This window comes from Heteronotia binoei, chromosome 2 (genome assembly GCF_032191835.1).
Source record: "Heteronotia binoei isolate CCM8104 ecotype False Entrance Well chromosome 2, APGP_CSIRO_Hbin_v1, whole genome shotgun sequence".
NCBI classification, from domain to species: Eukaryota; Metazoa; Chordata; class Lepidosauria; order Squamata; family Gekkonidae; genus Heteronotia; species Heteronotia binoei.
Window position 1 is genome coordinate 152,276,979 of NC_083224.1, and position 23,167 is coordinate 152,300,145.

The 23,167-nt window shown below is 44.2% G+C and overlaps 1 protein-coding gene across 2 annotated transcripts; it reads right to left on the minus strand.

Moving 5' to 3' along the window:
- Positions 1–43: 43 nt before the first annotated feature.
- Positions 44–20,157, minus strand: LRRC39 (leucine rich repeat containing 39). Of its 2 annotated transcripts, none has more exons than XM_060232263.1 (8): positions 19,981–20,157; positions 18,417–18,522; positions 9,496–9,652; positions 6,344–6,480; positions 3,670–3,815; positions 2,792–2,944; positions 1,080–1,219; positions 44–200 (listed from the first exon to the last, which is right to left on the minus strand). In XM_060232263.1, the coding sequence occupies exons 1-8, from the start codon at positions 20,103–20,105 to the stop codon at positions 169–171; spliced, it is 996 nt and encodes a 331-aa protein (XP_060088246.1). In that variant the 5' UTR covers positions 20,106–20,157; the 3' UTR covers positions 44–168. The 2 variants fall into 2 exon arrangements, with proteins under 2 accessions (XP_060088246.1, XP_060088245.1); XM_060232262.1 differs by having other exon boundaries at positions 44–209.
- Positions 20,158–23,167: the final 3,010 nt, after the last annotated feature.

Sequence of the window (23,167 nt, forward strand, 5' to 3'; positions counted from 1 at the left end):
ACAGTCTCCTTCCGACCAAAAAAACAAAACAGCATTTGTCCGACAGTGAGAGACTTTGACAACATTTTTGTCACAGTGGATATGAGTTGTCTTCAGTCTTCCTGAACTTGGAAAAAGTATGATAGTAAATTCCTAGTAGTTGTAAAAGCAGATTGGCAGATATTATTTTCAATTGTTATTGATGGTAGCAATATTGTTTCCTGTGTTTTCTGAAAGAGAAGAGGTTGAAATGGAAGAATCCACATACTTAATTTTACATGCAACATCTTTTTTACAATCTCCCAACTAATTTATATGTGTTATAAAAGTTGTGTTACTCCTTTTTTAGAAACTGCATTTGAACTCATGAGATCCTTTGTGTCATAGAAAAAGGCAGGATTTCTTAGGTGGTTGCTTTTCCTTACTGCTTGACTTGCACAGCATTACCAAGTAGCACTGGACACTTTTAACAGTCCAAAATTAATTTCTTTCAGACCATTCTTAAGAGCAGTGGGGTATGAAGCAACTAGTTTCTAGGCTGTATGGGACCCCTGTCTCCCATACTGCTACCTGCCAGCATATCAGCGCAAGGGAGAAAAGGAAAGGATGCTACTGTACCCACCTTATTCTCTGAAGTGCTACTCTGATAACAAGATCCTACCTCTGGGTCTCTGAAATCTTAGAAATGAGCAAGTCAGGAGAAATATGTTGCACCAGACCCTAATCTGTTTAGTAAGAAAAAATGGATGATTTCCACAGACAGAGGGAGTCCATTCTGGGGTGCGGGGAGTACAGCAGGTTGCAGCTTTGGGGAGTTCCCCTTCACCTTGCACAGCTCTATTTGGGCAAAAGCATTACAATTGTACATGTGGACACAGTTCATTGTTTCCCTAGATTTTAGCATTCTGGGAAAGAAATTCGGTAGACAACTGTGTTTGGAAAAGAGGCAGCATAGATCTAAACTTGGCAGATTGTTCCTCCCTGGGCCAAAGAGAAGGAGATGCATACGGAGCTGCTAGTAAATAGGATGTGTTTCTTAAAAAAAAATAGATGCATGTTTTCCTCCAATAATTCAATTTAGTTTAAGTATGCAAAGATACCTTTTCTGCTGAGCAGTTCCTCAATATATGCATGCATGAACTGAATTCCATACAATTCTTGTTCTTCCTCCTCTTCCTCATTCTCACATGGAGGCAGTGTAATCTGAAACTTCAGTGGATTATCTCTGAAGTTGACAAATCTAGTAATTTATTAGAATTATATGTTAATGCAATGATTTTGGATTAAAAGAACAAAGGAAGAGCAATTTCACAACAAACCATTTGATACTTGAGAAAAATTAACAGCACAAGCCCTGTTCCTACCAGTGGTGCTTGTGTTTGTACTGCATAATCTTTAGCATTTTACAGATTTATATCCTGCATTTATGTCAGTTCATTGAAATTTATTTACTTACATTTATTTACTTCCAAACTTGTGCCTGCTTGTAGGAGCCTTGTGGTTTGTGGGGCTTTGTGTCAGCTGACTTCAGCTGGGTAAGGAATATCAAATATATCTCTGATTTATGCAACTGTGTTTATCTGTAGTATTCAAGTATATTCTGAGTTGACTATTGAATTCAGTTTTAGCCAGGGTAGGTAATTAGGGGTGTGCAAAAAAAATTTGATATTATTTGGATTCTGTGATTTGAATTTTTACAGTATTCCCCAATATTCCTGAATATTAAGATCAGTACAGATACAGTATTTGGGATTTCTGAATCTATCTGGCTGCATTATACCCTATGGGGCCATTGTAGTAAATGGCAAATCTCTCCTAGTGGTATATTTTAGGGGGTGGGGGGGGGGAGTGGGTTTGAGGCAGAGGTACCAGATTTGCTATGTAGCTGCTGGAACCTTTCCCCATGTATTTTTGTTACATATTTTTTTTATCTGTCAACCATCTTGGTGGCCTGATGAGGACTGAAAGATGAGGCATAAATTTTGTGAATAATAAATACATACGTTGGAACCTCAAGAAAGGCAGGGCAGGCAGCAGTATAACAGTGAATCCATAAAGGTTGGCACTTGGGACTCCTAGGAAGAGATGCAGAGCTACCTTTGGAAACCCCAGATACAGAGTTTCTGGGTACTGGAGGCAGAACTATCTTTGGAAACCCCAGAGACAAAACAGCTCTTCAGCTTGTGCAAAATGGGCTAAATAAAACCAACTAAGTGTTTGGTACTAATCATTGGACTTGTAGATCACTGTGTGTGCATGTGTACACTATGAATGGTTAACAGAGAGAGACTTGAATTTGCCAAGCACTGGGAACAATGGAAGACACACAGTCTAATTAGCAAAGTACCAGAAATAATACACCACCCCCCCCCAAAAAAAAAACCAGGACTAGCTCAGACATAGAGGGAACTTAGCGAGTGCAACAGTCCAAAGTTATCTCTGCACAGCCATGCAAATGATTGGTGTCAACAATGACTAATGGGAACACTGAAGAAAGAAACATTTATCAACATCCTTTTTTGCTGTAAGATTAGTTGTTTTTAATTATTAGAAAACTAAACTATCCATTTCAAATCTCCTGACTTTGCCCCCCTCTGAATCACCTGGAACACTAAATCAGTCTGCTAACAAGGAAGTGCTTTATTGGTAAGCCTGCTGGTTTTCATTTGGTAAAGGAATGAAACTTGGGAGGGAGGGAGGGAGGTTCATTCATTTGGAAACAAAGGTACATTTCCCCCAAACAGCAGCCAGGCTGTGCACCATCTGCCCATAGCAGTGACTATTCTGGCAACTGTGATGTCTTTTCTTTTACCTCAGGTTTGTCATGTCTTTCATGCAAACAGGAATATCCTGAAGTTTGTTACTGCTGAGAACAAGGGTACTTAGGTTTGTTAGCTTGCAAATGGCTTCTGGCAAATCAGTTATTTCATTCCGTTGGAGCCACAAAGTATGTAGGTTTTCCATTCTGTAAAGAAAGGTAGTATTAAGAGTTTCAAGAAAGACGTGTGTGTATTATTTGTTCATGCCTTGCAGCTCTCAAACATCTGCCATTTATTCTGTGGCTTTTAGGTTAAGCAAGTTTGGCTACCCCTGACACAGACTGTCTCCAGATTTTGATGCAATAATTCAGAGCAAGAGGTATCAGTTATTAGAAATTGACAAATAAAATGTTGCAAGAGTGCTAATCTTTTAAACATGTTTTATTTTAAGTTTCTAAAAAACTTCCATGGGTTTGTCTGTGTCCTTTATAAAGTTTTTATCTCCACTACCTGGCATTACATGTTATGACACACATGGCCCAGCCTGACAAGGTCTCATTTATGTCAGATCCGGCCCCCAAAACAAATGAGTTCAACACCCCTGCAGTAGGCTTAGCTTTCCAATGACATCCTCTGCTTTTAAAACACCCTGTTATGTCTTATATGCCATTTTATAGAATAGTTAGCCACATCCAAGTGGAGTATACGAACAGGACTAAAGTGGGTTAAATGCTGTAATCTTTCAATTACATTTTAGGGAATATCTTTTGCTTTGCGGTCAATAGTGCAATCATGTAGTTTACTTTGAGGCATATTTCTGTGTTACTATCTGTATAACAATGCATTTTATTTTAGTGGCGTTTACTTTTAATATGAAATATCCTGAATACAGCCAAATAACAGGCAGAATTTTTTGGAGATGTATATTTACCTGTCAATATTGCCAGGGATTTCCTTCAGTTTGTTGCTTGCCATGTCTAACCATTCCAAATTTGGCATCTCCAGGAGGACTGATGGGAAGGTGGCAAACTGGTTCATACTCAGATCTATGTGATAAAGCTTTTTCAGGTTGCTGAGCTGAGGAAAAGAGGGAAGTTATAACCATCAGCTAGGACTGACAGATCAAATTTCTGAGGATTCTGTGCAAGTATATGCCCTGGTCCAGGAGAGGAGAAATATGTACACTACTCATGACCTTTCTGTGATCTTTAATCATCTCAGTCCACATAAACACTGTTCTTATGAGCACTGGGAGAAAAGCCTAAAAACAAATATTTCCAGGACTCACCTTAGTGGGAAGGAGCTGTGGCTTAGCAGAAGTACCCCTGCTTCTCAGGTTCATTCCCCAGGATCACCAGTTACAAAGAGGACCAGGTAGTAGCTGAAATGAAAGACTTGACAATGCTCCCTCTAAGTTGTGGAGTCTTGTGAGCTACTAGCATTAAAGTTGTGAGTGAGGTATTTGGCTACTGCATACATTAGTTTGTTCTGGGGGCATCCTTCTTAAGCTAAGACAAATGTGTGAGCCAGAGGCTAAAAACTGAGCTAGCTCATACTAAGAGGGAACACTGTGACCACGGAGAGCCACAGAGCAGCCCTTGATGGACCAATGGTCTCCTTCATGTAAAGGCAGCTTCGTGTGGGCTCTGCAAACACTCATTGGTTCTGGTTAGGTACCCAGCCTTGCTTGGGGCTGCTGCCAGCTCAACATCAAACCACTTTCTTTAGGAGATGCCTTTGGAAGCCAATAACTTGTGGAATCTTAAGAGCTGCAATTAAGCTGCATTCTTGTAGAGCCACTTTTAATATTGTATCTAAAGCAATACAAATCCACCACCAACACAGAGTGCCTGTGAAACAGATGGCAGAGTGATCTGCCATGTAATTCTGCTTCAGTAATCTAGTCTGCCCTGTTCCAACAGTAGGCACCAGTTGGCCGTGTAATTATAACTTTTGCATAATCACATAACTTTGGAGAAAACAATGTCAGAAAAATATGGAAACACCTTTTCAGATTTCAATAAGTAGGCAAGGAGGAAACCACTACAGAGAACCTGCAAAGTGATGCAATAAGCAAAATAGAGTTGGCTACTGAGTTTGGAAGATCCCTGGAGATCTGGGGGTGGTGCCTGGTGAGGGCAGAGTTTGGGAGGGGAGGAAGCTCAGCAGAGATGTGATGTCACAGCCTGTTCTGTTTCCTCCAGGTAGCTTCAAACACAGGAGCACCTTAAGATACTAAGAGGGCTTTTTTGGTTTAAAAAGGCAGGAACTCATTTGCATATTAGGCTACACACCCTGACACCAAGGCAGTAGGAACTGCATTCCTATGAGTTCCTGTCCCTGTCCCTGGATACAAACAAGATTTTGGGGTGTAAACTTTTGAGAGTCAAAGCTGCCTTCATCAGGCACCTGACAACTCTTTCTTGAAACCATATACTCCCGAGATCTTGTCAGTCTCTAGGGTGTTACGCGACTCTAGCTGTTGTACTGTGGACCAAAATGGCTACCTTCCAAAACAAAACTTCCTCCGGGACAGCTGATTTCTGTAGCCTAGAGATCAGTTGTAATTCCAAGAGAACTCCAGGCCCTACCTTGAGTTTGGCACGCCTATATGCAAAACAGCCCCAAAGTCAGTTAGTTAGAATTACTTCATGCATTACAACATCGGGGGGGGGGGGGGACTGAATCAAGGCATCAGGGATTTTTATTATGGGAGATCTGCACAGAAGCAGGAAGAACAAAAAAATTGCTTAAATTTCCTTCCTGCTTTGCTTCACTGCAATAAGGATGAAATATTTATTAATTTGCAATCCTTTATTAAGGAGTTACAGCCTTCTAAATCTGGTTTAGAAAAGTCAGGATTACACTGAGTCAGTTAACTGTCATTTAAAACCTTTTGGTGGATGGGGAAAATGCTCCTAAACTGGGGGCATAACATGGGCCCTTTTTGTTTTACAAGAAAGTAAATATCCCTAATATGAGTATCTATAAAACTGTACTTCCTCTACAAATTGTGATTTTCCTTCAAAGCTATCACTGAATATGCAAATATATGCAGTCTTCATTAACAATCAATTCCTCTAGCCCAGAGCTTTTTTTTGGTAGAAAAAGCCCAGCAGGAACTCATTTGCATATTAGGCCACACCCACAGATGCCAAGCCAGCTGGAACTGTATTCCTGTGCGTTCCTGCTCAAAAAAGCCCTATTTTAGCCAGATACATTGCAATATGTAAACTTGTCCTAAAAGCTGGTTGGGCTCATGATAGGATCAATACTAACATGGCCATGCCATTTGTGAGAATTGCCACAAATGAGGGCCTCTGTGTGCCTTTACTGCAATATGCTGGAAAAGAGCTGTTGTACTTGGGCAAATGGTGGCAGGTGCCTGTACAGCTCCCAAGTAGAGGCCATGCTCACAAATGGCACACTGCTTCTGTGTCGGTCATGTTTAGCAGCAAGCCCAGGTGCTTCTCCACTCCCAGTTCTTGTGTTTGGGAAGAGAAGACCTGAAAATCTGAACTAGTCCTTTAGGGATAGATTCAACACTTGTTTCTCTGGTATTGTATCATATGGAGTTAAAGAGGAGGGAAAACGTTTTTCCAAACCTGGTAGGGAAGCTCACAGATGTCTCTGTTGACTGCCAGCTCCAGTCTTTCTAAACTGACACAGTTGCTTAGTTCTTTAGGAACAGTTTTAATTTTATTGTAACTGAGGTTCAGCTCTTGGAGATTTGACAATTGACCTGCAAAAGTTAGAAATAAAAAAAAACCTTGATATAATCACCTGTTAAAAGCTTCCTTTTCAACAAATAGCATAGTGTTAAGTCAAACGTGAAGTGGGGAGATTTCAAGGACATGAAATAAGCTGAAGGAGGGAAGCTGGGGCACTGCTGTTGCCAATCCGCAGGTGGCACCAAGAGATCTTGCTATTACAGTTGATCTCCAGATAACCAAGATCAGTTACCCTGGGGGAAAATGGCCACTTTAGAGAACTGACGTTATGCCCTGCTGAGATCCCTCCTCCCCAGGCGCCATCCCCCAAATCTCCAGGTTTTTCTCAACCCAGAACTGGCAACCCCACAGGACACAGAATTTTGATGGCTTTCCATTTTTTCCCACTAGTCTGGAATTAAGTTCTATCCATCCTAAAATGTTAAGTCTTAAAGATTATTTGAAGAATGTATTTTCCTCTCACCAGCCCCATAGCTAGGGGCCACAAGGGGAGGGGGGCATTGGGGACCGTGGGGGAGGGGGCCCTTTAAATTGTGCAGGAGGCTGGTGACTGTTCCTTCCACCCCTCCTGCATAATTTAGACCCCACCAATCAGCTGATTTCTGGGCCCTATAAATGGCATGGGAAGGGCAGCAGCTGCTCCTGGATGCCCCTCCCATGTGATTTAAATCACGCTGGAGGGAAGCAGCAGCCTGAAGGTGAGGGGCCACCCAAAACTGTCAGGGGGCCAGGCCCTGTGGGCCGCTGGGTCTGCCTCTCGCCCAGACAAGTTAAATTGCTAAAGCACTAATATTAGAGGGCAGTTTCACTTTCTACTTTAGGCCTAGGTCTATTAGTTAGCAACTTATTTCGCATAGGTTGAGGGGTCAATAGTGTTGACTCTGCTAACTGTCTCCATTCCTCAGGAATAGAGACAGAAAAGAGCTCTTTAACTCTCCTTTTCTTTTTTATTTGGAGAATAGGATGCAAGTGTTGGAAGAGAAAGACTGCAATATACCTTCCTACAGACCACACTAGTATTTTAGAGTAGGTTTGCCAACCTCCAGGAGAGAGGAAAGAAAGCCCGTGGGCATCCACGTAAACAAAACCCCAGATTTTCCAGTTATTTTATACACTCAAATATCCTCTTAGAATCATACAAAAGTGCAAATATAAGACACACCCAAACACGAAGTCCATATACTTATAGCAATAGTCTATTTCTTTGAAATAAAAATCCTTGTAAAAAGCTGAGACTCCGAGATGTGGTGCGATGAGCCGTGAAGGTGGAGTCCTGTGCTCCAAATCTTCTTGTAGTCAGTGTAGAGATGACAAGCAGCAAGGCAAAAGAACGCAACAGGGGTGCGCTAGATACCCTGTTTCACAATAGGCTTCTATGAGCTTCAAAACATTTTTGCAACTTATGTGGGAGACCAGCGCTCCAACTATTCTGCAGACAAAGACAAAGACAAGTGTGACTTGCCATTTCCTACTGGCCACATGGCGCAGAGTGGTAAAGCTGCAGTACTGCAGTCTGAACTCTTTGCTCATTCGATCCCAGCGTTAGCTGGTTTCAGTTAGCCGGCTCAGGTTGACTCAGCCTTCCGAGACTGGTGCTTGCACAGGGGACTACATTTACTTTTTTTTTTACTGGCCCTACCAGCTAGGAATTATCTATCTTTTTGCATGCTTGTCACTCAGGGCTTCTCGTTCCCCCTGTCCGCCAGTGAGTGCTTTTGATGTACAGCTTCCTGCAAGCCCTACCTGCCAGGGTTTATACTTTAAAGCCACAGCAACAGAATTTACTCCCAACAATACTGCTGTTAATGTCCTTGAAGCTTACCTAAAACGATGTAATAACAGAATCCCTGTAAACATAAGAATGTCCTTTTCAGAAAAAGAGAGCCTTTTGTTTTTATCATGGTGGGACCCAAGTTCTTTGATATAATGACTGGTGGGATGTAAGATACAAAAGGCTGAGAACCACTGGTTTGCAGGACAAGGAGAAAGGTACACATCACAAGCAGAGAACGAACAGGAGTGCTGCTGCATTCAACAAGATTGAACTGATTCTCAAGTTTTTAAGTGGCTTGAACATCAAGGTATTTGAAAAAGTATGTTGACCTAAAGTTTAAATAATATTTTTAATTAAAGGGAAGAGAGAGAGAGATCCTTCTTGTTCCACTGCTGTGGCTATATCCCTTGATGTGTCGCAGCTGGTCTGTCCTGGTCACTTGTGCCTTGTCTTCTGTGTGGGAGTCAGTCAGCAAGAGCATATGCAAATGGACAAATCAAGGTGCCTTATATCAAGTCAGACCATTAGAACATCAAACTCCCTATGGTCTGCTCTGACCAGCAGCAGTTCTCCAGACCCTCATGCAGAAAAAAGTCTTACCAACACCAGCTGCCTGAGATCTTTTAACTGGAGATGCCGGGAATTGAACCTGAGAAGTACAATCTGCCTATAGCCTCCCACTAAGCCAGGGAAAAGACTTCAGATACACTCTGCTCATACCATGGGAAGAAATGGAATTTTAAGAGCACTTTGCCTAGGTCTTATGTGCGGGGAAAAGCAACTACAGGAAACAGGGGAGGGGGGTTTGTAAACTGTCATGATGCTGAGAACAGGTAGGAATTTCCTGGACATCACACTGAGCACCTGTGCTGCTAGTTGTCTGCCTATGATCTGAGCAAATGGGAGGGCAACAGCCAATCAATGGGGTCTGGAAAATACTAAGATCAACAGGTGTCCAGTATTAGAAAACCAAGTAAAACAGGTGTTCATCAGAACTTTAAGATCTGGCTCAGGACAACTTATCTTGGAATAAGTGTTGTTAGCTTAAGGTGCTGCCAGACTCCTGTTTTATTTTGCTGATACAGCCAATCACAGCCACCCACCTGGAATTTAAAAAACCAAGAAATACAACACATTTCATGTTCATCAGGTTTTTTTTTTTTTTAATTTCAGACACAGTTATCTGACTCTTACAGCACTACTGGATTCAGTGATGAAACCATAAGAGACAACGAAAGGTGTCCAAACTCACCAATCTGCTTAGGTAACTCCACAATGGAATTTCGAGACATATCTAGCACAGTGAGATTTTGAAAGCGACCAATGAATTCGGGAATTTTTACCAAACCAGTTCTGTGAAGTTGCCATTCCTGAAGGTGGTTCAGTTTCAGCAAGCAAGAAGGTAGTGTCTAAATTTGAAAAGATAAAGAATAAATTTTAAAAGTCACTGAGCAAGCTAAACCAAGCATGATTTCTTAATTAGTGCAGAAAAGTTAGTGGGAAGTGATTTCCTCTTTATACAACCAACACCAAGAGCCCTGCAATAATCCAACCAAGACTAAATAAGAAAATGAGCCAAAGTAAAATGGAGAGAAAAACCATAAATTGATATATATTTGACGGATTCTCACCCCCATACAAACACATACTAAGCAAGACAATATCTTACCCATATCCTTTCCTCAGCAACAGCAAAAGCAGCTGGATGTGTGTGATTTTTATTTATTTATTTTTCAGCAGAGGGAAGATTAAACAGCATCACCTCACCCATGGCTGGTGCGTGTGAGTAGGCAAAGTAGGCAGTCGTCTAGGGTGCCACCTGGCCCAGTGGTGCCCTCTCCCAGACACATGACTCTGGCTCCTGACCACTGTCACTTTGTCTTCTCCCATCACCAAGCTGCCCTCAACAAAGCCGAGCCACCCCCCTCTCCCTATCCCGGCACCCTCCTTCCTGGCTTGGCCAGGAAGCATTTATTCTCACAATTTTTAAATAACATCACATTTTTTAAAAAAAATAAAAATTAATGTGAAAAGTTTCAAGTTTTGTGCTCTTAATTTTTCCTATATTTTTTTAAAATGGGGCACTAGTGGGTGATTTGCCTAGGGCGCCAGAAAGCCTAGCACCAGCCCTGAGAGCAGAGCACTGCACTTCAGAAGATTGGAAGAGCCAGAGTTCTGGTGAGTCACACCAGATCAACCCCCCTTCCTCTCCAGTATCTGAGAGCAGAGCACTTCAGAAGATTGGAAGAGATGGACGTCTGATGAGCCAGAATTTCCAGGGGCTATTATAGGGCTTTATAGCCTCTGGAAATTCTGGCGCGTCAAACGTCGGGCTCTCCCAATCTTCTGAAGTGCTCAACTCTCAGATACTGGAGAGGAAGGGTGGGGGGAATCTGGTTTGACGTGCCAGAATTTCCAGGGGCTTTATAGCCCCTGAAAAATCTGGCGCATCAAATGTCCGGCTCTTCCAATCTTCTGAAGTGCTCTACTCTCAGATACTGGAGAGGAAGCAGGGGGGGATATGGTTAAGAACATAAGAGAAGTCATGTTGGATCAGGCCAATGGCCCATCCAGTCCAACACTCTGTGTCACACAGTTGCAAAAACAAAAAAACAAGTCCCATCAGAAGGTTCACAAGTGGGTCTAGAAGCCCTTCCACTTTGCACCCCCCCCCAAGCACCAAGAATACAAAGCATCACTGCCCCAGACAGTTCCAATAATATACTGTGGCTAATAGCCACTGATGGAACTCTGCTCCACATCTTTATCCAAACCACTCTTGAAGGTGGCTATGCTTGTAGCCACCACCACCTCCTGTGGCAGTGAATTCCATACGTTAATCACGCTTTGGGTGAAGAAGTACTTCCTTTTATCCATTCTAACCCGACTGCTCAGCAATTTCATTGAATGCCTACAAGTTCTTGTATTGTGAGAAAAGGAGAAAAGTACTTCTTTCTCTGTTTATCCATCCCATGCATAATCTTGTACATTTCTATCATGTCACCCCATAGTCGACTTTTCTCCAAGCTAAAGAGCCTCAAGCGTTTTAACCTTTCTTCACACGGAAAGTGTTCCAAACCTTTAATCATTCTAGTTGCCCTTTTCTGGACTTTTTCCAGTGATATAATATCCTTTTTGAGGTGCAGTGACCAGAATTGTACACAGTATTCCAAATGAGACCGCACCATCGATTTATACAGAGGCATTATGATACTGGCTGATTTGTTTTCAGTTCCCTTCCTAATAATTCCCAGCATGACGTTGGCCTTTTTTATTGCAACCACACACTGCCTTGACATTTTCAGTGAGTTATCAACCACGACCCCAAGATCTCTCTCTTGGTCGGTCTCTGCCAGTTCACACCCCATCAACTTGTATTTGTAGCTGGGATTTTTGGACCCAATGTGCATTACTTTGCACTTGGCCACACTGAGCCTCATCTGCCACGTTGACGCCCACTCACCCAACCTCAACAGATCCCTTCGGAGTGCCTCACAATCCTCTCTGGTTCTCACCACCCTGAACAACTTAGTGTCATCTGCAGACTTGGTCACTTCACTGCTTACTTCCAATTCCAAATCATTAATGAACAAGTTAAAGAGCATGGGACCCAGTACCGAGCCCTGCGGCACCCCACTGCTTACCATCCTCCACTACGAAGACTGCCCATTTATACTGCCTCTCTGCTTCCTATTAATTAGCCAGTTTTTGATCCACAAGAAGACCTGTCCTTTTACTCCATGACTCTCGAGTTTAGTAAGGAGCCTTTGATGAGAAACTTTATCAAAAGCTTTTTGGAAGTCAAGGTAAACAACATCTATTGGGTCCCCTTTGTCCACATGTTTGTTCACCCCCTCAAAGAACTGTAACAGGTTAGTGAGGCAAGATCTTCCCTTACAGAACACATGCTGAGTCTTCCTCAATAACTTGTGTTCATTAATGTGCCTACTCATTCTGTCCTTGATAATGGTTTCTACCAACTTTCCTGGTATTGAAGTCAGACAGACTGGCCTGTAGTTTCCCGGATCTCCTTTGGAACCCTTTTTAAAGATGGGGGTGACATTTGCTACCTTCCAGTCCTCAGGAGGGGAGGCAGATTTCAATGAAAGATTACATATTTTTGTCAGGAGATCCAAAAGTTCACCTTTGAGTTCTTTCAGAACCCTTTGATGTATGCTTTCCAGATCTGGTGACTTATTAGTTTTTAATTCGTCTATTAGTTGTAGGACCTCCTCTCTTGTCACCTCACTCTGACTCAGATCTTTAAACACCCTTTCCTAAATTAGTGGTTCTGGAGCGGGCAAACACTTCTCATCTTCCACAGTGAAGATGGAGGCAAAAAATGCATTCAGCTTCTCAGCCATTTCCCTATCTTTTTACCTCTTGATCATCCAAGGGCCCCACTGCCTCCCTGGCTGGTTTCCTGCTTCTAATATATTTGAAGAAATTTTTATTGTTGGTCTTTATGTTTTTTTGCAATATGCTCCTCATAGTCCCTTTTTGCCTGCCTGATCACAGTCTTGCATTTGATTTGCCTGTGTTCCCTTTTATTAAACTCACTTGGATTAGCTTTCCACCGCTTAAAGGAATCCTTACCTTTTACAGCTTCCATTACTTTGTTTGTTATCCATGCAGGCCTTTTCTTATACCGAGCAGGAGTCAAGTTGCATCTTTAAGACCAACCAATTTTTATTTAGAACATAAGCTTTCGTGTGCGCTTAAGCACACTTCATCAGACAAGGAATCCAGCACAGTGAGCAAAGCCATACATAGCTGAGCAGAGCCATACATAGCTGGAAGGCAGTGCTCTGCTCAGCAATGTATGGCTTTGCTCACTGTGCTGGATTCCTTGTCTGATGAAGTGTGTTTAAGAGCACACGAAAGCTTACGTTCTAAATAAAAATTTGTTGGTCTTAAAGGTGAACTTGACTCCTGCTTTGTTCAACTGCTTCCGACCAACACGGCTGCCCGCTTGTATTTTTCTTATACCTGTTTGTGCCTTTCCTAACTTGTGGTATATATTTTATCTGAGCTTCTAGGATTGTAGTTTTAAATAGCCTCCAAGCTTCCCCAAGAGTTTTGACTGTATTTGCCTTTCCTTTCAGTTTCCTCTTCACATGCCTCCTCATCTCAGAGAATTTACCCCTTTTAAAGTTAAATGTGGTTGTGCTGGTCTTTTGGGGCAACTCCCTATTTATACAAATGGTGAAATCAATAACGTTATGGTCACTGCTCCCAAGTGGTGTGATCACTTTTACATCTCTCACCAAGTCTTGGGCATTACTTAGGACCAAATCCAGGATCACCCTACCCCTGGTAGGTTCTGTGACCATCTGCTCCATAGCACAGTCATTGAGAGCATCTAGAAACTCAAACTCTTTCTCTCGACCAGAACACATATTGATCCAATCAATCTGCGGGTAGTTAAAATCACCTATTATGATGCAGTTTTTATGTTTAGCCACTATCTTTAATCCTTCCATCATATTATAATTGTCTTTTGACGATATAATATATTATAATATATCTTTTGATTTGGTGGGCGATAACAAGCTTTCATAGTTACATTTCCTTTTGGACCCTCTATTTCGACCCAAAGCATTCCTAGAAGGGAATCTAATTCTCTGACCTTAGTCTTACTGGACCGTATACCCTCTCTGACATACAGAGCCACCCCACCTCCAACCCTTCCCTCCCTATCCTCCCGATATAACTTATATCCAGGAATCACCGTGTCCCACTGATTCACCTCATTCCACCAGGTTTCTGAAATTCCCACAATGTCTATGTTTCCCCCCAACACTAAACATTCCAACTCACCAATTTTACTTTGAAGACTTCTAGCATTTATATACAAGCATCTATAATTTTCCAGGCAAGTTAGGCCCGCAACCTTCCTCCTGTTGCCTTGAGACTTTGGCAGACAGTCCATACTGTTTGTCACCATCTCAGTGGACAAATCTGATCCATTCTCCTTATTCCACCAAGTTTCTGAAATTCCCACAATGTCTGAGAATAGAGCACTTCAGAAGATTGGAAGAGCCGGACGTCTATGATTTTGAACAACACTAAACATTCCAACTCACCAATTTAACTTTGAACACTTCTAGCATTTGTATACAAACATCTATAATTTCCCAGGCAAGTTAGGACTGCAACCTTCCTCCTGCTGCCTCGAGACTTTGGGAGACAGTCCATACTGTTTGTCACCATCTCAGTGGACAACTCTGATCCATTACCTGGGAGAAAAGTAACAGCTAACCTTTCATCTCTTTGAGATGAGTCCTCCCAAACCAGAGACATTTCATCTCCTGTTGGCTTCCCCCCAAGATTTAGTTTAAAAACTGCTCTGCCACCTTTTTGATTTTAAGCGCCAGCAGCCTGGTTCCATCTGGGGGACAAGTGGAGACCGTCACTTTTGTACAGCTCCCACGTGTTCCAGAAAGCATCTCAGTGCCTAACAAACTTAAACCCTTCCTCCCTACACCATGGTCTCATCCACACATTGAGACTTCTAATTTGTGCCTGTCTCTCCAGCCCTGCAAGTGGAACAGGTAGAACAGTTTTAGGTCAGGCTCTTCCAATCTTCTGAAGTGCTCTACTCTCAGATACTGGATCTGGTTTGACCCCAACGTCAAATTCTGCACTTCAAAAGTCCGGCTCTCCCTAGCTTCTGAAGAGCTCTACTCTCAGATACTGGAGAGGAGGGGGCGGGGGGGGGATCTGGTTTGACCTGCCAGCATTTCCAGGGGCTTTATAAATTCTGGCATGTCAAATAGGGTGACCATAATGTCTGAAGGCCAGCCAGGGACACCTTGGGGGGGAAGGGGGGAGGCAGGGGTGCGCGCGCGCGTCGCCGGAAACAGGAAGTGACGTCACTTCCGACGACGTCACTTCCGGCGATGTCATGCCACCGCCGGAAACAGGAAGTGACACCACTTCCTGTGACATCATTTCCCCGCGTCACCTGCCGGAAACGGGAAGTGACATCACTTCCTGTGACATCACTTCCCCAAAATGACATCATTTCCCCCAAATGCCACTGCCGGAAACAGGAAGTGACTTCACAGCACTTCCTGTGACGTCCCCAAAAATCCCCCAAATATCACCGCCGGAAACAATTTTGTTCTCAAATCCTGTATATACTTCATCAGTATATGGGATAAGGCACTTTCTCAACTGTGCTGCATAATGCAGCCTATTTATTTTGTCCTGTTTGCTCTGTTGGCTCTATCTGCGCCACCTTCATCACTTTCGGGGTGTGGATCCCCCAGTGGGGTGGTCTCCCGACTCCCTCCGCCGGCTGTTTCTGATAGCCCTGCGCCCCCTCTTTCATTTGATATGTGTCCCGTGCGGGTGCCACCCTCCCGCCGGGAGATGCCGCAAAATGAGCCCCCTTGAGGCTTATGGCGGCAGGGCTCGGGGGAAGCGAGCTAGACTGCTGTTCTTTTGAGGGGTTATAGAGTGTTTCGAGCCCGTCCCTGTGGCATCGGTCCCATCATTGTGGGACCCAGGGGGCCGGCGCAGCGTCCCGCCGAAGCAGCCTGTCACTAATAACACAGGTCGAGATGCAGGACAGGAACCCGGAAGTGACCGACAGGCTGCTTCAGCGGGCCGCTGCGCCGGCCCCCTGGGCCCTACAATGATGGGACCGATGCCACAGGGACGGGCTCAAAACCCCTCGCTGGTCGGCACTGGTCCCGGAAGGCCTTCCAGAGTCTCTGAAAGGCCTTCCGGGACCAGCGCTGGCTGCTCCGCGGCCTCTCCGCGGCCTCCGCTGGTCGCTGGGGGCCCTCCAGAGTCTCTGGAGGGCTTCCAGCGACCAGCGGAGGCCACGGAGAGGCCTCCACTACCACCGCCTTCCCCGCCAGCGCCTGCGGCCCACCGCCTCCGGGGCTGGCTAAACCGGGACTTCTAAATGGTCCCGGTATAGCCAGCCCGGGAGGCGGGAATAGGGGGCCAGAACCGGGACATTCCCGGGCGCCCGGGACGGTCTGGCCACCCTAATGTCAAACATCTGGCTGTTCCAAGCTTCTGAAGGGCTCTCCTCTTAGATGCTAGAGTGGAAGGGGGGGGGGGGAATCTGGTTTGACGCGCAGAGTTTCCATGGGCTTTATAGCCCAATATAAGCCCCTGGAAATTCTGGCCCATCAAAGTAGATCCCCTCCCTCTCCTTCCTCTCCAGTATCTCAGAGTAGAGCACTTCAGAAGCTTGGAAGAGTTTGACGCAGCAGAATTTCCAAGGGCTATAAATCTCCTGGATATTCTGGCGCGTCAAACCAAATTCCACCCCCACCCCTCCTTTCTCGCCAGTATCTGAGAGTAGAGCCCTTCAGAAGATTGGAAGAGCCGGAGGTTTGACGAGCCAGAATCTCCAGGGGCTATATATAAGGCCCCTGGAAAGTCTGGCGCGTCAAACGTCCCGCTCTTCCTGTCTTCTGAAGGGCTCTACTCTTAGATGCTGGAGTGGAAAGAGGGGTGGGATCTGGTTTGACGCGCCGGAATTTCCAAGTGCTATATGGCCCCAGGAAATTCTGGTGCGTCAAACATCCGGCTCTCCCTAGCTTCTGAAGCGCTCCCCTGTCAGATGCTGGAGTCAGTCCGGATTAAACCCTGCGGATGCCCCTAAGCAGTCGAAATCTTGGCGGCCGCTCTGAATCTGAGTGCCCACCCCACTGCCCATGGCTCCTGCTGCAGGCACCTTCTTTAAAAGCCCCTTTTACCAAGCTGCAGGGGAGAGGCAAACTTGGTGACAAAGCTGGCACCAGGCAAGTTGGGTTAAGAGCAGCTGGGTTGCTGGCTGCTTGTGCAGGCTGGGAGGGCTGCAAGCAGGGGGGAAACCAAGGGTGGGGGAGTCAGCCTAGGCCTCCTAAAGGCATGGGGGCCCCTAGGCCAGTGCCTACTTGGCTTAATTGTTAATCCAGCTCTGGCTGGAGTGGAAAGGCGGGGGATCTAATTTGACGCGCCAGAATTTCCAGACACAAAGCATATGCTTCCCCCTTTCACTCCAGCATCTGAGAGTAGAGCACTTCAGAAGTCTGATGCTCCAGAAGTTCCACTTCCCTTTCCACTCTAGCATGTATGAGGAGAGCCGTTCAGAAGCTAGGGAGAGCCGGACGTCTGACGGGCCAGATAGCCCCTGGAAATTCTGGCGCATCAAACCAGCTCCCCCCTCCCCCGTTGCACTCTAGCATCTGACAGGAGAGCTCTTCAGAAGCTGGAAATTCTGGCGCGTCAACCCCCCACCCCCTCCTTCCACTCCTTCAGAAGCTAGGAAGAGCAGGATGGTTGACGCGGCAGAATTTCCAGGGGCTATATAGATGCTTGAAAGAGCTGGAGGTTTGGCATGGCTGAACTCCCGGTGGCTATTCAGGCATTCCAAACGCTGGACCCCCCCCCCCCTACTCCAGCATTTTCAAGGAGGACACTTCAGATGCTTGGGAGAGATGGAGGTTTTGTGCTTCTGAATTTCCAACTAGTACTGTCATTGGGAATTCAGACGTGCCAAAACCTCAACCTACTCCCTCACTCCACCCAGGGCTGGTGTGTAGGAGTAGGCAAAGTAGGCAGTTGTGTAGGGGTCACCTGGCCTAGGGGGCACCATTGGGTGCCCCCTCCCTGACACATGACTCTGGCTCCTGACCACTGTCACCTTGTCCTCTCCCATCACCAAGCTGCCCTCAACAAAGCCAAGCCACCCCCCTCTCCTCAATGTGTGACTTGGCCTCCCACCTCATCCTATCCCACCACCCTCCTTCCTAACATAGCCGGCAAGCACTTATTCTCACATATTTTTTTTAAAAAAATTAAAAATCAGTAAATTAAAAATGTGAAAAGTTTCAAGTTTGGCGCTCTTCAATTTCCCTATATTTTTTAATAATGGGGGGGGGGGCGCGCTAGTGGGTGATTCGCCTAGGGCTCCAGAAAGCATAGCACTGGCCCTGACCTCACCCTACCACTGGTCTTCAAGCTCAAATTTCAGCCTTGACAATTGCATTGCAGTAAACAAAGTACAAAAAAGAATGATCAAACTATAGTAGTTCTGTTTAACCCAACAGAAAGCAGGAAGCAAATACAAGTCTGTTTAAACCCATTAAGTGGAATAGAAAATATGAAATAACAAAGCTAAATTCCTTAAATGTTTCATTAGCAGCACCCCCATGTTCATAATACCTTCCATTCTTCATGTTCAATCTTTAATATAACCCTCCCATCTTCAGTGATCACTTTTTCTTTGAGCTTGGTCAGACTGGCCCTCTCTTCCCAAACAATCGTCAGCCTAGAAAAGAATGAAATCCTTCAGATATCCCATCTTTATTGCCTAGTCAGATACATAGGCAGTGCCAAAGAACAGAATATGGGACACATGAAGGACAGGGCCTGTGATGGAGGGCATTAAAATTGTGCTCATGTAGGCAAGGAAGTGATATTAGTCTCTTTCTAGGGAAAGATCCCTAGTCTGCACCAACGAAATTTCATTTGAAAGCCTTGCCATGCTGGCTGAGGGCTGACCTATGTAAAAGGATGAAGAGGTAGAGTTGAACTATGCTACTTCAGCCTGCTGATGGGTTTACAGTAGTGACAGCTGTTCCCTGAGACCTCGTGCCTAAAGGGTCTTTCTAATTAATATGACTGCGGCCCAAGAGGCGAATCAGACTCCCAGAGGGCTCCTATCAGGCCCCCAAGCAACTGGCTGTCATCTGCTTCCTTCTTCCTCTCTCTTGCTTCCTTTGGGACAACAGCTCACTTTACAAGGCTTACTCAATCATACAGGAGCTACAGAGCAAAACCTCTATTTTCTCCATTGGCTGAGTCTCATCCTTTGGGGAGGAAGGGGGGAAGGCAGAGCTTGTTTCTCCAGGCTCTCTCAATCATACAGCAGAGCTACTGAGCCAAGCCTCTCTTCCTTCCCCCTCATGGTCCCCTGGGGAAGGAAGGAAAGAGCCAGAGCTTCCTTTGCCCAGTTCCCTGGATCCCATGGGAGAGATACAAAGAAAGCACCTTTAAGACCAACAATTAGCTTAAGAGCTAATGTTTTCAGCATGCTTTAAGGGTTTGTGTTTTTTAAATATTTAATTGTGTTTGTCTGTGTCCTTTATAAGGTTTATACCTCTGCTACCTAATCTTAAATAGGTACACACATGGCCTGGCCCAACATGGCCTGGCCCAACAAAGTCTCATTTAGATCTGGCCCTCATAACAAATGAGTTCGACAACGCTGCTTTAACTCGAGATGTCAGAGATTTCCTATGTAAAAATCCCTGCAATAAAAGTTCTACCTCAGCTTGCTCCCCGGACCCCGCTATTCTAGTTGTCTGCTGGCAGGGAAGGATGAGTGTGGGTATTACACAGGGGAGTATTGTAAAAAGTGTCCTCCCACTGGCAGTCTGAAGTGGTGCAGTCTTTTCAGTCCCCTTATTTTGCTTTGAAAAGATAGTTCAATGTGGGGGGGGGGCAGGGGGAGAGGAAATGGTCTTGGAACTTAAAAACTGCACAAATCGCTCAGGGAATGAATACACTGGATAGAATGTAGGACATCAATTCAAATCCCCAGTTAGCTGTGAAGCTTACTGGGTGACGTCACTTCTCAACCTCACAGGGTTGTTGTAAGATAAAAGGGCAGGGATGAACCCTGTATATGCCACCCTGAGCTCATGGGAGGAAGAAGGGGATAAAAATCAAATAGAAATCAGATTCTAAAGATGCCTAAGTCCTTTAACTCTTAATAAGTACCTACCTCCCTGCAGCCCTCTGTCTGAATTCCCTTTCCTTCCGGAGTTCTGCATTTATTTTTTGGATTCTGACTTCCCAAAGTGCCTTGACAGCAGTAAATGAGCCAACACAAGCAGCTGTTTCGGCCATAACTCTTCAACATTCTGATTCAGCATCACATTGTTGTCTGCATTGCTCTTGCATACAGAGATGAAACTCTGATGAAAGCGTCAGAAACATTGTCCTTCGATCTCTTGAGATTCAACTGATTTTCAGTAGGAACATCCGCAGCTAAGAGGAGAGGCAAGCCAGAAAGAAACTCTGCTTCCAGAAACTGGCAGAACCTCATATGCAGACTTCTGCAGTCAAACAACACAAACAGCAAGCTACAGAAAATATTATTTTTTGTTTTCCTTTTCTAGCAAATACAATTACATCATGGAACAACTGTTTCAGAAAATAAATCACTCCCAATTTTAGCCATAAAGAATAGCAATTGCCCTCTATATGTCAACAAATCCCTTTGTCCACACATTCACCTCTGGGCGTTAACAGATGCATTTTATTAACTGCTTACCTAAATAGTTGGGTATATTAACTGGTTTTCCATGGCTCGTTGATTTCTGTGCAGGAACAGAGAGAGGTCATGAATCCTGACCACTTTGCTAAAGCCATTAACAGCTCACACATGGGCTTTGACAAAAGTGAAATGTAACTCCAGCAGTGTTCTAATTTTAACCCGTAACGCTTGCTGCAAATAGCAAGTATCGCCACAGCCAGACTGCATAGTCCCTGGAAGTATTAATCCACTCAGAATCATCATCTTTTTTCAGAATTACATTTTGCTTTTGCAAGGCGATAATAAGTAGATAATATATGGAATAACAGAAGAATTATACAAGAAGGATCTCAATGTCCCGGACAACCATGACAGTGAAATCGATGACCTTGAGCCAGACATCCTGGAGTGTGAAGTCAAATGGGCTTTAGAAAGCATTACTAACAACAAAACGAGCGGAGATGATGGCATCCCAGTTGAGCTATTCAAAGTCCTAAAAGATGATGCTGTTGAAATGACGCACATATTATGTCAACAAATTTGGAAAACACAACAGTTGCCACAGGATTGGAAAAGATCGGTTTATATTCCAATCCCAAAGAAGGGCAATGCCAAGGAATGTTCAAACTATCACACCATTGCATTCATTTCACATGCCAGCAAGGTCATGTTAAAGATCCTGCAAGGTAGGCTTCAGCAGTATGTAGATCGGGAACTACCAGAAGTTCAAGCTGGGTTTCGGAGTAGAGGAACTAGAGATCAAGTTGCCAAAATTTGATGGATTATGGAGAAAGCACAGGAGTATCAGAAAAACGTCTATTTCTGCTTTATTGACTATGCTAAAGCCTTTGTTTGTGTGGATCACAACAAACTGTGGCAAGTCCTTAAAGAGGTGGGAGTACCTGACCACCTCACATGTCTCCTGAGAAACCTGTATAAGGGTCAAGAAGCAACTGTCAGAACGGGATATGGAACAACTGATTGGTTTAGAATAGGAAAAGGAGTGCGACAAGCATGTATATTGTCACCCTTTTTATTTAATCTATATGCAGAGTACATCATGCAAAATGCTGGCCTGGGTGAAGCACAAACTGGAATTAAGATTGCCGGGAAAAACATCAACAACCCCAGATATGCAGATGACACTACTCTTAATGGCAGAAAGTGAGGAGGACCTAAAGAACCTCTTGTTGATTTTAACTATAAAAAGAAAATTATAAAATTATAAAAACAAAAAGAACCTCTTGTTGAGGGTGAAAGAGGAGAGCACAAAAGTAGGCTTGAAACTCAACATCAAAAAAACTAAGATCATGGCATCTGGCCCCATCACACCTTGGCAAAAAAAAGGGGAAGACATGGAAGTAGTGACAGACTTCATATTTCTGGGATCTAAGATCACTGCAGATGGTGACTGTAGCCATGAAATTAAAAGACGTTTGCTCCTTGGGAGGACAGCTATGGGCAGTACAATAAAAAGTAGAGACATCAACAAAAGTCCGTATAGTCAAAGCGATGGTATTCCCAGTAGTAATGTATGGCTGTGAGAGCTGGACCATAAGGAAGGCCGAGTGCAGAATAGATGCTTTTGAGATGTGGTGCTGGAGAAGACTCTTGAGAGTCCCTTGGACTGCAACAAGATCAAATCAGTCAGTCCTAAGGGAAATCAACCCAGACTGTTCCCTGGAAGGTCAGATGCTGAAGCTGAAGCTCAAATACTTTGGCCGCCAAATGAGAAGGGAACACTCCCTGGAGAAGATCCTGATGCTAGGAAAGACAGAAGGCAAAAGAAGAAGGGGATGGCAAAAGATGAGATGGCTGGACAGTGTTACTGATGTAACAAACACGAATTTGAGCAGATTTCGGAGGATGGTGGAAGACAGGAGGGCCTGGCATGACTTTGTCCATGGGGTCGCAAAGAGTCGGACTCGACTGTGCGATTGAACAACAACAAAAAAAATATGGAGAAATGTGTAAAGTTATAGTTACAATTTTGAATGTGTTTTTTTGTTTTTGTTTTCTGCTTTTCTTTCTCTATGTTGTTTAATTTTTAAAAAAATTCTTATTCTAAAACCTTAATAAATTGTTAAACTACAATAATAAGTAGACTGCAGGATCAAGAAAAAATATTTAATATTGCTGTAGTTGTGGTGGTAATGTAAAACCAAATGAACAAGAAATTGAGGACAGAAGAGCTAGATTTTTCCTAAAATATAATGCACTACAACAAGAAACATAAATTGCTTTATTTTAAAAAGTATTTTCAATTAGCTTTACCTGGAAAGAAGAAAAGACATCAATTTCAGAACTCTTTGGCCTGCTATGCAGGGGTGCTTCCCCTCATTTTCACCAAGCATGTCTCCTGGGTTTTGTCATTCTGCACTAATCTGCCTCCCTTCATGTTCCTCTGCACTAATCTGCCTCTGTTCATGTTCTGGTCACTGTTTCCCTGGGTTTCCTAAGAGTGCTTTTATGTCAATTTTTCCCTTGTTCCACTTCCAAGTGGAAGGTAATTCGAAGTGTACTGATTCACTCACATTTCCCCACACACTCTTTTGCTTCCCCTTGAAGATCACTCCCCTGCCCACTCGATACCTTCTGCTGTCCTCCCCCTTCATCAGTGTATAAGCTCAATTTCCCCCTTGTTTTAAAAATT

What these genes read in the sequence shown, in the direction of transcription:
- LRRC39 (XM_060232262.1), bottom strand. Translation starts at nt 20,105, where the DNA reads ATGGCCGAAACAGCTGCTTGTGTTGGCTCATTTACTGCTGTCAAGGCA. An exon ending in TCTGTGAGCTTCCCTACCAG is followed by an intron (nt 3,816 to 6,343) that starts GTTTGGAAAAAC and finishes TCTTTTCCTCAG; the next exon opens with CTCAGCAACCTGAAAAAGCT. An exon ending in AAAGACATGACAAACCTGAG is followed by an intron (nt 1,220 to 2,791) that starts GTAAAAGAAAAG and finishes ATAAATTACTAG; the next exon opens with ATTTGTCAACTTCAGAGATA.